We start from the raw sequence: 13,977 nt of genomic DNA on the forward strand, positions 1-13,977 counted from the left end.
GCTGCTGCTGTTAATGACATCAATAAGTCATTATGTACTGTACATTGTTTGGTCCCCACCAATCCTTTGTGCTCACCTAAAAAAATGTGTTATGTCCCACAAATGCCAAGACCAAACCTATGCACTTGCATTGAAATATTGTCAAGGAATACTCACAACGCAGTGACATGCAGTTCAATTTTGTATCTGATGATAATCCGTCAGATATACAAACAATGAATATCATAAAATGATCTTATTTTACATTCATTTAGCAAAGAATAAAAGCAATATATCAACTGGAGCATAGGGAAAAAAAGTTATTGTTTTACCTTAACATATGAACTCTTATGTGCAGCTTCTTTTAAAGAAAAGCATCAAAAGATCGAATACGTCCATGAAACAAGAAACAAAATAATGGATGGCTGGTCTTCCTGTTTGCTTGCTTGTACCACCACTAATTTTGTCGTTTGTGGCTGAGGTGTGCGCCCTCTGTCATGAGGCAAGAGAATTGCATGCCTCACTTTGCCTCTGCAGACACTAAGCACAGTAATATGTACTTAGTATATAACATTAACAATATAGTCTGAAATATTAGCTATTTGGAAAAATTAAAAATGTGAAGATAAATGAGAATGAACTTTAACACTGAATAAATATAACCATTCAATACTTTAAATTAACATCCCTTTACTTTTTCATATAGCTCACCGATAATTTGATACCGTGTAAGCCCTATAACAATCTGTCAACAAAAAAAAAAGAAATACAAAAATAAATTCCCAAAACTTTTTGTCTTGCCCATTTTACTCAAATCTGGATCGTCTCGGTCACTGGTAAAAGACAACAATGTCATAGAAGATTGCTAATATTGTTGCCGTTTTCTACATAGTCTGTCTTAAATACTGGTTGTACTAGTTGTGTTTTTAAGGTTTATTGTTAATAACGGAAATTATAATCATGAATAAGGAGAAAAATTGTCTGAGGTTGAAAAGTTATGATTTGTTTTCAATTATATATTTCCATTATGACAGGTGAGGCACTGTCTCACCTGCCTCCCCTGATTGCACATAATTGTCATAAAGCGAAAACCGGCATTGCAATCGGTGTAAAAAAAAAAAAGTGGGAACCGAATTTCCAATTAATTATCATCATGCATTGATTTTTAAAAAAGTGTGCAAGCCACAAGTAATAGTTGGTCATCTGCAATGTAGGTCAAAGATTTTCGGCCTTACGTAAGGCAAGCCCTTTGGGATCACAAGCTGTCTGGAAACTGGAAGTCGGCTGAATCAAGTTCCCTTTAATAACCGCTCTTTGTTATTTAAAGAAACAAGCTAAACAGGGCAAAAGTCAGTTTCAGTTTTTCTTAGTAATCTGGGGGTTAAAAGCCGATGCTTGAGTCAAAGTGTCTGTAGAATTTCCTGTCTTATCAAATTTGGAGTCTGTTGCTTATGGATTTTATTCATGGGGATTTTAAAAATCATCATTTTAGGTCAGGTGATTACATTTTTTAAAACCGCCATCTTTCCAAAAGAATACCTCAATGCAAATACAATATGTGAAAAATTTGAGGTGCATTTATTTAATAGTCCTGCAGAGTGCAGCAGATAACAGGCCCTCGTCCAGACTGACTCAATTTCACTCAAGTATTTATGGAATTGGGGTTTCAAGCCAGAGTTAGGGTTGTAAATGTGCTGGGCTGGAGGAGAGAAACGTTTATGGAGCTCTTCCAAACTTTTTTCCATATAGATCTGTCTTTCTTAGCTACCCTGCCTTTATACGTCCTTGTTTATTTCTTTAATCCCAATCCTTTGTTTTTTATTATTTTGCGGTTTCTAACCGGTTTCTTTACCGTATTATCTCTCCCCTTTTTGTTGAAAAATAAAAAGAACAATTTGAAAACGAGTAGAAATGATATGCTAGTGAAACAACTTTCGACAAGTTATTTCATTTTTCCCGAGTAAAATAATTAAAATCAGCAACATGATGTGCAAGACGTTTACTATTTTTTAACAAATTAAGTTATTACGTACATTCTACTAACTCATAAACAGGTAAAAGGTATGTAAAAAAATAAAAATCAGTATGATGGGTTGACGAGGATGGAGTCAGGTATCACGGTGTTACGTCTATTATTCACCTCTGAGGGTTTCCTGACCACTGAAGTCCCCGGAGGAAAGCCACGCAGGTACGGAGAAAACATGCAAACTCCACACAGGGTTACGGTAGCTGAACTTGAAACCTGAACCTCTGCGCGCTAACCACATTCCCACCGTGCCGCCAGGCCAAAGTCTAATGAAGCCTTACAAAATTAAAAAGGAGTACTTGCATTTTTTTCCACCGGAAAAGCATTGATCTGCCGGAAAATATCGCTAACCACAATCGCGAAACATTAGATGCAACGGAAATCGAAACTGGATTGCGTTGGTGAGAGCGCTAAGTACTAATCGCTAGACTACCCGTTATATAGATGACTCACCAAAAGGCATTCACAGGGTTTGTACAGATGCTTGAAATCCGGGAAATTCTAATGTGTTTTCAAGCGGGTTCGATTCCCGTCTTGAAGTGTCCTTGGGTAACACAATGAATCCCTAATCCCCCCGATAAGTAGGGAATTGCCCTGCATGGCTGATGCTGATATCGGTGCGTGGGCTTGAATGGAAAAGAGTGAAGCGCATTGTAAAGCGCTTTAGGAGGTCTTCAGTGACTAGAAAAGCGCTATATAAATGCAGACCATTTACATATAGATTCAATGATGATATGATGGAAGGTCTGTGATCAGATACACTGAGCTCCCGAAAAAAAAAGTAATCTCCAGCCTCCTTTTAAATTTGGATGAATATTAGTTCATAAGCTGATCACTGGAAGACAACAATGGACAATTCATCACATCCACTACACAGTATCATCTCTAAACGGGAGAGCAGCTTCAGTGACGGACTACTGTCACAGTCTTGTTCCATGGACAGACTGAGGGGATCATTTCCTCCTCAGGCCACGAGGCTCTTTAATTCCAGTCGGGGGAGTGAAAGCCCACATTAAACCACACCCATATTACCCTGTTTTAATTACAGTGTGTATTTTATGTAGCACTATTTAAATACTCTATATCAACATGTTACATTGGGTATTTATGTATTATATTCCTTTTACTTATTATTGTTTTCTTTTCAACACAAGTGGAAGTGAGAATTTCCCTACGGGGATGAATAAAGTATCTATCTAGTTTGCCATGGCATACCATTTGAAAACCGCGCGTATAGATTGTAATGTGTGTGTAAGGTGCCCGTGGCTGATGAGTTGAGGTAAAACAAAATAGCATCATGGAAGGAAAAAATTTCATTGAAAAAAATAAAAAGACAAAAAAAACTTTTTTAACACCTTCGTAAGTTACTACTAATACAAACCCAAACTGGCTTTCCTGTAGCTAAAAGGACACCTGCTAATAAGTCATGTTTATTTGTTACATCCTTAATCACAAAGTCTCAAAGGGCTGCTCAGACCACCGACTATTGTAAACACCATCCTCTGACCTAAAACCTACATGAGGGCAAGGAAACATCAAGGAAAAAAAGATAAAATGTTCACTATACAGTATAGCATGCAAAAAAAAATGTTAAAAGTTAGCTAGATCGCTTGCTAAATAGCTAAAAATATGGGTAGGTAACTAGTTTCAAAGCTAAAAAGTTTTAATTAAAAAAACTGCATTTTCTGCTTATTCGCTTTACAAAACTCATAAATTGGAATTTAGTTTGTTGTATTTCTTGTAAATCAATAAAAAATGAATTAAAAATGTGTTTGACACATGAATATATTTTCATTCTATGCTTTTAATTAATTGCTTAAAATAATTATCAGTACTTGAAGTTGTCCACGAAGCCATGAACGGGGATTTATTTATTTGAGTTTCTTAATTAAAATTAACAACAACAACAAAAAAAACACAATTTTTTTTGATAAACAGAATCTTTTTTATTTAGTTCTCGTTTAGTGTGTCACACGGTACATAGTGTTCTTTGAAGACAGGCATGTAACAAGAGATGAATGAATGCAGCCCTTTAACAGCCTCAGTTATTATATCTAATTTGCATATTTAAAAAAATCACACACGCTTGAGTGCGTTATTGCTTGAAGAGGCTGATGAGTCCTATAATTGCCAACATCGCATAAGGCTAGACCAATTCCATAAAAAAGTGAGAAGTTGCATATTTTGAATAGAATTTGCATAGTTTTTCAAACGCAGCAAATGGATGAATAAGCGAAATACACACCACCATGTTGCACGGTAGCTTTTCTCATGAGAAATCCCTCTAGAGGGTTATTAGAAGATAATTGACAACTCACCCCCCTCTATGACAAAATTTCATCACTCGGTCATTCAAGGTAGGAAAGTGGATTGTAAAATAAAGATTCCGAATCTGGATGCAAAATTAGATTGTAAAAATGATTAGAAAATTAGGCTTGGTGAGTGAACTGCAAGTTATTTAGTAGTTTGTTCAAAAAAAGCCTTTCTTAAAACATACAGGCAGCTATTTCAATCCCACCTCCCATTTTTATGGTATTGATTGATACATGATTTAGGTAAACGATATTAAACACATTGATACATATAAATGATAAAGAACAGGTCATTATTCAAAATATTTCATTTTATATAGATGCAGATTTTCAGGATTTGTGAGTGGGGGTGGAAAACATGTATATTTGTACCCTTCTTAAAACCAACTTTGTAGTTAATATCCCAATGTAGACATTAGTAACACACAGTTGATGCATTCATATTCAAAAAGCGAACATTCATCTTGGCTTCAATCTCGAAGCTGGTGAGCAGCTGATGAAAGACACAAACAACCAATTATTAATAAGAAGTTACTGTTATGAACACACACACAGGCAAACATTATATATATATATGTATATATATACATACAACATACACAGTATCTATCTATCTACCCTGGCCATATCCCGCGAGAGTGGTGACCGACGGCAAAACGAACACATACAAAAACAAAGAAAATGAAAAAAGGGAAAAAGTAGCAAAAAACACACAAAAAATGTTTTGGACCATGGCCAACCCAAATGTCCAAACAAGTTATGCACTTCGACACCCAAGATGGTCATGCTGCCGTCCCACCAGATAAAACGGGACACAAGAAAGCGGCCATGTCACTCGGGTCAGGGTGACACAATACACTCTTATGTTCAACAGCAAGGCCCGACAGCTTTCACTGGTTTACCCCTGCCGCATCATACGGGTGCCCTGCCCCATCCCTTAGAACACGTCTAAACATCCCACTATCCTTTTGCAACACCTCTCCACTCATTCCTATCACCAACAAAACAATGACACCAACAGTATATATACATACATATATATACAGTTTGGGTCAAAAGTTTACATACACTTGTCAAGTGAAGTACATAATGTCATGGCTCTTCTGAATTTCCAGTTTTTCCTACAACTCTGATTTTTCTCTGATAGAGTGATTGGCAGAGATAGTTCTTAGTCACAAAAAATCATTCATGGGGTTTGGTTCTTTTATGACTTTATTATGGGTTAACGGAAAAAGTGATCAAATCTGCTGGGTCAAAAATATACATTAAGTAACACGGATTAGCAATTTTGGTAAGCTAGAAAGTTGTGTCAGTGAAATAAGCTTCATAGCCTCTTAACTTCTTGTGAGTGACTACAGCTGGTAACTTCTCTGAGGCTATTTAAATAGGACTCAATGGATGCAAATGCCCTCAAACGCTACAATGAAAGTCAAAGGAGCTCAAGCATGAATCTGAAAAAGCGAATCATTGACTCGAACAAGTCAGGGAAGTCACTTTTAAAGCACCTAAAGGTCTCAAGAGCCACAGTGCAAATAATTGTTTTTATGTATAAACTATATGGCACTGTTTTGTCACTGCCCGATCAGAAAGAAAACGCAAGCCATCACCTGCTGCTGAGAGAAAACTGGTCAGGAGGGTGAAGATTCAACAGAGAATACCCAAAAAGCAGATCTGCCAAGAATTAGAAGCTGCTGGAACACAGGTGTCAGTGTCCTCAGTCAAGCGTGTTTTGCATTTTCATGGACTGAGAGGCTGCCGTGCAAGAAGGAAGCCCTTGCTCCAAAAGTGGCACCTTATGGCTCAACTGTCAATCAAAAGGCCAGAGGCTAACGGCCATATTGGGACTTTATTAGGAGTCATTTCATTTGCAAACTGAAATTATGTGGCAAAACAAATGGATAGCAAAAAGGAACGTCCAACGATGCAGAAATGCTTTAAGGCAGATTTTTTTTTAATATCTGTCGGCATTGTCGTGTAAATATTTAACATGGTTGGATTCCATGGACGGTCTCGGATGTAACGACTCCATGTTTTTGGGGAATCCTATACTCAGCTGACTACCAGGGGACTTATTGGTGAGTTACTTCGGCTTTGAAGATTCTGGGTAACTGATCGTGATGTTTCTGTGACGAAAACTTTTGAAATGGTCAGCATAACTTTAATCCCAGGAGTTTAAGCTTTCCAAAGAAATGTGGCTTGAGGTATTTCAGTGACTGGTGACATCGTACAGACACGCAATTGTTTATCAACAGTGTGCACGTTAAGGGGTTAAACGATTGCAAGGACCCACCTTTAAGAAATGCTCGAACGTGATGCCCTCGTAGAACTCGTCAGGCTCCTGTAAGTGTGAAAATTCAAATTGACGACCAAATAAGAAGCATCTCATTTAGCCATGAACATACCATGTGCCCCATGGATATGCCTGCCACCTCCAACATGGCGGCGTCAGCAATGCTTGCGGCTGTTTCCTTGTTGATATTCCCGCTGCGAGAAAGGAGCTCCTCTACTACCTGTGCGTGAATGTGCATAACTCATTCTGATTTAATAGAAGAAGGAAAAAAGCTTTTTTGCATTTTTTTGTTGGCCTACTGGCTTGATAAACATACTGGAAATGCTGGACTACAAGTCTCGACTTTTTTGCTACATTTTTAATTACAGTGCGGCTTATCTATCATTACTTATAATTATTTTGTGGCAGGACAAACAGTTAGCACAGCAACAGTAACACCAATAAAATAAATGAGTGGTTATAAAGGTTAAATTAAATCGTCGGTTGAATCCCTTGACTACTAGGGTCGTAGGGGCAGCATTTCCTGTGATGTGTCATGGGCAAGTGCAGCCTGGTGGCGCCCATTCCTCTCCAGGCCAATGTCCCGAACCGGGAACCTTTTGCATATTAGGCAAATATGCTAACCGCTGCACTACAGTATGTAGCCCTTTATCCATGAGGCATGCGCTCTAAATACAAAACACCGCTGTTACCGCTGAAAACATTTATGTCGACCTTCTAGAGGAGAAATTAGTGGACGTTTTGCCAACATTATTCCTATGATACATAAGAGAAAAATGAATGTGTGACGGTACTTTATATATTATATTGACTACCAATATTGACTTCATACTCACAATATTTCAATACCCACAAATCAACTTTTTCATACATCTGAACTAAACAGCAGTGGTAGTTATCCATTAAAAGTGCAATAATTTCCATTGCCGTATCATCTGAGTCATTTTTAGGTGCTGGAGTTTTCTTTCATGCACAAGAAACGATGGCAAGCAAATGCAAATTGGTCTATCACGGAGGCAATCACCAATGAGAACATCGCAAAAACAACGTCTGTGTTGCAATCTGGCATTATTGTCCATAGTATTGTTACCCTGGCGCTGTGGTCTAGAAATATCGGGCTCACATTTTACGCGACACAGCCTTATTCGCATTTTCTTTCGGCGCTTAGTAATGATGTGCTCGGCACAGCGCCGTTAGCGGTCTGCAACTAAAGGTTTCAATGAAAAATTCCCCATGCGGTTGGCACCAAGTGTACGTCGGGCTTAGAACCCAGGGCCCCTAGTACAAAAGAAAAAAATTAAGTTTCATTCTTAAAGGAGCTTTACGGAATTGAGAACTTGGTTACATTCTGCCATCTCCAGGCTTAACGTCAAGATCGCAGTGTCAGTCAGCCCATTTATGATGCAAGTACTTGCATTTCTTAGACGCGCCCAGAAAAAAACTTCTTTATTTCATCTTTTTCAGGGTTGGTTTGCGTTCGGATTCTACTATATATATAGGGCTTTTTTTACTTTGACCATTTTAATTCTACACTGAAAAAACAAAAATAAACCCCGGACAAGCATGTTGTCACTCTGCGGCACTCCCCCCTGACCCCATTCCTCGAAGCTATCGTAGTCCGCTCTGAACAGCTCTTATGAAGGTATGATAAAAGCAGAAAGGAGCAGTGGAAAATAAAGCATAAGGGGTCTTTTGAACTCAGTTGTGCATACTTAATAGAGAACCCCAACTTTAAATTTAAGCATGCGACTTTAAATCAGGTGCGCTCTGTAGTCTGGAATATACGGCATATTTTTTGTAAAACATGGATTATGTTTGAACTATGAAAATATGTTTAAAAAAAACTTGGTTTCACTCACATGTCGGTACTCCTCGAGTGTTATTGTTCCGTCGTTGTCTGTGTCGTGCATGTTGAATAAAACTGTGCAGAAAAGCACACAGCAGGTGATTTTCCGAAAAAACAAACAAGGAAAAATCCAAAGCAAACAGTCAGAGCGCACATCTGAGCTTCTCCCGTCGGACGCTGTCCCGCTCCTCGTCAGTCATGCTGAGGGAAGGAGGCTTGAAGTGGGACATGACCACAACAAACTCCTCTAGGTGGATCTCATCCATTTTGCCCTCACCGGGTGGGATCAGGTTCCTGGAAAGAAGAGCTAAAGAGTCAGAGAGATAAACAAAGAAAGTTCCGTTCATGTTCAAAGGCTATGTGAGTCATTTAATTGCTTACACTACAAAGCAAAGGCCAGGGGGTCGGAGGTGGCCCGTAAGAAGGTTTTCTACGGCCCCTGAGGTGATTTCAATGTATTATTACAGGGGAGTCAAACTTATTTTAGCCCAGGGTCCACAGGGTAGTGGACTAGTAAATTAATGGCAGGGGTGCCCAACAGGAGGCCCGCGGGCTGGATCAGGCCTGCTAAAGGATTGAATCCAGCCCGCGAGACAACGCTGAGGGAAGTGCAAGAGAAAAATGAGCTGCAGGTTGAAATATGTCCATTTGATGTTGCCAAAGCCAGATGCCTCTCACAAAAGCTGTACTTGTACTTCTCTCTCTCTCTCTCCCTCTCTTTAAGTCTATTCCTCCATTTTTCTCCCACTGTCTCTCTCTCTCTCTCTCTCTCTTTCACTCACTTTTCTCCTTCTTTGTTCCTCTTTGTCTCTTTCTCTCAGTCTTTTTACCTTCTTTTTCTCTCTTCTTTTTTCCTCTTTTCTCTTTCTCTCTTACTTTACTCTTCTCCATTTCTCCCCTCCTCTCTTTCCATTTGGATTTCTTTCTCTTTCTTTCTTTCGTTTACTCCTCTTTTACTATTTCTTTTTATTGCTCTTGTTTCTTTCTCTCTCTCTCTCCCCTTCTGTCCCTTTCCCTTTCTCTCTTTGTCCCACCCTCTCTCTTTCTCTCTCCCTCTCCTCTTATTTATTTCTCTCTTTTTTTCTTTATTCTAATCTACTAGTCCGGCCCCCAAAAGAATGTTTTTTTCTATCGTGTGGCCCCCGAGTTTAAGTGATTTTGACACTCCTGACATGGAGTGTGTCTTTGCTTTATATCTTCTCCCTTTCTCTCATTCTCTCTTTCCATTTGGATTTCTTTCTCTTTCTGTCTTTCTCCCTCTTTTACTATTTCTCTTTTTAGACAGGAAAGTGACAAAAATAGCATACACAGACTAATTTCAACTTAACTGATTCAAAAGCCTATATGCTTTTAATTTTTTTATGAAAACATTTACTTTAATATGGAAACTACGCTATTACATTTCTTATCTGTTATAGAAATTAGTTGTTTTTTTTAAACTTTTAAAATTTGTATTTTTTGTATTGCTTTAAACAGCGTGTCTGTGATGGGATGGGTTTACTCAATGTTCTCTGGTTGATTAATGGTAGTCAGCAAATACAGCTACAGTGGGTGCTTCGCAATCAGCGTAGGGCTTTGGTGATATCCATTGGACATACTTAAAGCTGCAAGTCGTTGTTTGATGCGATTTAGCTCATTTTTCTCATGTGTTTTTTTTAGCATTATTTCGCAAGCCACATAACATGATGAGGCAGGCCAAATTTGGCCCACTGGCCATGAGTTTGACACAGGTACATAATTGTATCATACACGAGGAACATCAATTCAGTTCAATTTAATTTCAATCCAATTATATATTTTTTGAAAATATTTCAAGAGAGGGCATGGCACAAAATCTTTTATATTTTCTTTCTTGGAAGTCAATTTAGCCCACTTTTGCTAAAATAGAAACATAGGATACTGATGGTTCCTGTATGATTGTGACTAGATGGCTGTAAAATTGAGAATGAATGCCCAAAATATACTGAAAAAAAACCCTATTTTTCCTATTTTAAATAATAAGCACATAGTTAGCTTTTGTGTTTCCCGCTGATCGCCTTGTTAGGGGTCAACTAGCACAAGATTAGCAACTAACGTTGCTTTGGCAGCAGACATCTTGGACACTTACTAGTTTTTAGGTTTGTTGGCTGCCACTAGCGCAATATTAGCAACTAGCATTAGGAGCTTCTTTCATTTAAAGGAGTTGTACGGAATTTGGAACTTTTTTACTCGCTGGAACCATCTCCTGCCTTGTGTCCTCATTGTTGCCTTTGTCAAGCTCCATAAGTTAAGAGTATATTTCTTAGACATGCTCGGAAAAACTTCGCTTATCACTTTTCTTTGGCTTCGTGTTGAAAAGGTCGTTTACTTTTACTAGTTGTATGCGAGACTGAAAACTAGAAACACAATAAAAAATACAGGGGTGAGCATGACGTCACTCTCCACACAAGGAGCATGAAGAAAAAGCAAAAAGACTGGCCCAAAAGAACAAGGGAAGCATTTAGCAGCAAAACAACACCCGCGTAAATGCTGAGAAATTCCCGGGTTGGCACCTCCTGTCAAAGAAAGCTTCTATTATCTGCCCCCGTATGGGATTCCAGGCCAGATCATGGATGGCGTTGAAGTGTTCTCTCCTGTAGGAGACAACAATGGTACACATTATTTAAAAAAAAAAAAAAGAAGACAGACTCAGATATTTCCTGCTGATGTCACTCAGAGTGTAACAATTGCAGCCAGTCGGGCAGGTTTTTGAACATTCATCTTCATCCTGGTTACACAAAAGAACTCCAAGTACTGTACCGTAGGGTGTCTTCATTGTGGCTCAACTGCTTGAATCTTTTGTGAAGTACCCCAATCTGCTCACAAGTGACTGCAAATACAAAAGAACCCCATTGTGTTCGGAATATAGGAGCCCGCTTGGCTTGAATCAACAAGCATTCTTTGAACTACCTTGAAAGGAGTGAATGGAATTAAAGAATAGAATAGAATATACCTTTATTATCATTGTTACAAAATGGGTTGTACATATTGTGACAACGAAATTGGACGTGTCACTCCAGTTTCACATTTTACTGCCAGGATAAAAAAAAAAAAAAAAAAAGATAAAAGATAATTTACACAATATTTACACAAGAAAGTGTGGGCATGAAGAGGCAGAAGATATTGTAAACTTGTATTTTAACAAATACATGTAGATGCAGTGTCTGAAATAACATCTGCCCGGACACCCGGGGCGTGCATCTTTTACGTCTGGCGTACAACTTACACAACATCTCTCCTCTGCCCAGGTGGGCGACAACATTTTTTTAAAGAAAAAATAAACAAATATTTTTTTATTTTTTTTTCAAATCAAAGGTTTGCTTTATGCCTATTTTGAAATATTTATTTGGTTTGGAAATTTCAGAATTTCATTTTGCAATTTGCATACTCGGCAGCCAATCAGAAACCTGCATCGAATAACTTTGTGCTTCCGGACTTTTCCGAGCCTTATATGGTCGTGCATTTGCATATCATTTTCCAAAGTAGACGCACAGAGTACACATGAAAAATGGAGAATTGGTTAGGAATCAAGCCAAAACCTCAGCCCCAGAAGAAAGATTCGAAGGAAGCTAACAAAATGTATGACGCTACAAAACATAAACGTACATTAAAAGCATCGTGGAAAGAGGAGTTCACATGGCTTGTAGCAGACGATGCGACGCAAACATTGCATGAATGAAGATGAGTCAATACAGGTACATACTGATGGCAGATGGAAAACAGCGATGTCATATACATGCAATGAATGTTAGAAGTAGATTTATAATAAACTTAATTTTAAAGTGTTGTTCCGTTATATATTCTGATTATCAATCCTTAATATTTTGCAACAATGGGTTTTTTTGCGATGAGTCGTCTTATTATGTTTCAAGTTGTAAAAATTGGGGCAGGCAACTTTATGGCTGGGCAGGCAACATTTCAGAGTTGTCTTCCCTGGTGTCAGCTAACTTTTTGTCACGAGTTTCAGACACTGGTAGATGCGTTCATCCCTATCAACTTTTAGGATTTTACCGGACTGTATCCTTTTTTTTGCTTAATTATTCGTTATTGGATGCGGGAATTAATCAAATTTACATGTAATATCAGATTTTTTCCCCCCCAAAGTTATTTCATTCCATTATACTAGGTTTAGGGCGATTGTTTATAAAATCTTACATGGTTCGTAATTACTGGCATTGAATTTGAATACTAAGCAGGATTTGTAGCTCAAAAAGAAAGAAAACAAGTGGATCTACATTATGCAAAACCTGAGAAATGGAGCAATAAGTACAAAGGCCAAACAGTCATTGAAATGACAAGAAGTTTTACAAGCCTCTTGCAGTTCTGGCAAAGATATTTGACCAAAAAATTGAACCGGACAAGGATCCTCCACATGCCCGTTTGCAGCAATGAGAAAAGTGAATATCTTTACTACATTCTCACCTCCGTACTACAGTAAGAATTTTTACACTTATTTAATAAAATCCCCAAAGAAAAAAATAATCATCCCTTTGAATGGGAATTTGATTTCTTAGCTTCACTTGTATTTTTTTGATAGATAGATAGATAGATAGATAGATAGATAGATAGATAGATAGATAGATAGATAGATAGATAGATAGATAGATAGATAGATAGATAGATAGATAGATAGATAGATAGATAGATAGATAGATAGATAGATAGATAGATAGATAGATAGATAGATAGATAGATAGATAGATAGATAGATAGATAGATAGATAGATAGATAGATAGATAGATAGATAGATAGATAGATAGATAGATAGATAGATAGATAGATACTTTGTTCATCCCCGAAGGGAAATTCACATTTCCAGCAGCATCCCTGAGCTGATGGACTCAGGGTGGCAAATTCGCCTTACGGATTTGGACTTCTTAAGCTTAGACCTTTATTTTTTATAGCTATGTAATAAAATAGAATAGAATAGAATAGAATAGAATATCCCTTTATTGTCATTGTTACAAAATGGGTTGTTGTGACAACGAAATTGGGCATGACACTCCAGTTTCGCACATTCACAGAGAGGTAAAAAACCCAAGAAGATAAAGGAACAGAGAAGATAAGGTTATAAAACAAGGAGGATAAGGTTACAGTTATAATTTACACAGAATTTACCCAATAAATGTCGGCATATAGGATGTTACATACAGTTTGGTATTGTAGGGATTGTGCAATATGCATTTGGTGCAAAAATAGACATCATAGTGCAAAAAATGGTCAACATATGCATTTGGTGCAAAAATAGTCATCATAGTGCAAAAAAAAGATAGTCAACATTGTGCAAGGTGAGCAGTAAACATAGTGCAGTCAACATTGTGCAAGAAACATAGACATGAGTACCATTTATGTTCGTATGAGGTAGTGTTTTGCAAGAGTTTTTCAGTTTTTTGTGCGGTGTGTGGTAATGGCTCCGGGGAATCCCTAAAGAGAAGAAAATAACGGGATTCTTAAGGGGATGATATATTTTTTCTTAGCCTGACATGTTCAATTATTAATTAATCA

At 37.8% G+C, this 13,977-nt stretch overlaps 1 protein-coding gene across 1 annotated transcript in view; it reads right to left on the minus strand.

Annotated features, from left to right (window-relative positions):
* Positions 1–3,932: 3,932 nt before the first annotated feature.
* tescb (tescalcin b) overlaps positions 3,933–13,977 on the minus strand; it is a 10,911-nt gene continuing 866 nt past the window's right edge. The window contains exons 2-8 of the mRNA XM_088319804.1: positions 11,232–11,301; positions 10,985–11,065; positions 8,608–8,747; positions 8,467–8,528; positions 6,720–6,827; positions 6,608–6,655; positions 3,933–4,810 (exon numbers count right to left, since the gene is read on the minus strand). Coding sequence (XP_088175930.1) covers positions 4,733–4,810; positions 6,608–6,655; positions 6,720–6,827; positions 8,467–8,528; positions 8,608–8,747; positions 10,985–11,065; positions 11,232–11,301 — 587 coding nt within the window. The 3' untranslated portion in view covers positions 3,933–4,732. The remainder of the gene's footprint in view (positions 4,811–6,607; positions 6,656–6,719; positions 6,828–8,466; positions 8,529–8,607; positions 8,748–10,984; positions 11,066–11,231; positions 11,302–13,977) is intronic.

Source organism: Urocampus carinirostris, chromosome 16 (assembly GCF_059441175.1).
Source record: "Urocampus carinirostris isolate Australia breed hairy pipefish chromosome 16, RoL_Ucar_1.0, whole genome shotgun sequence".
Classification (NCBI taxonomy): domain Eukaryota; kingdom Metazoa; phylum Chordata; class Actinopteri; order Syngnathiformes; family Syngnathidae; genus Urocampus; species Urocampus carinirostris.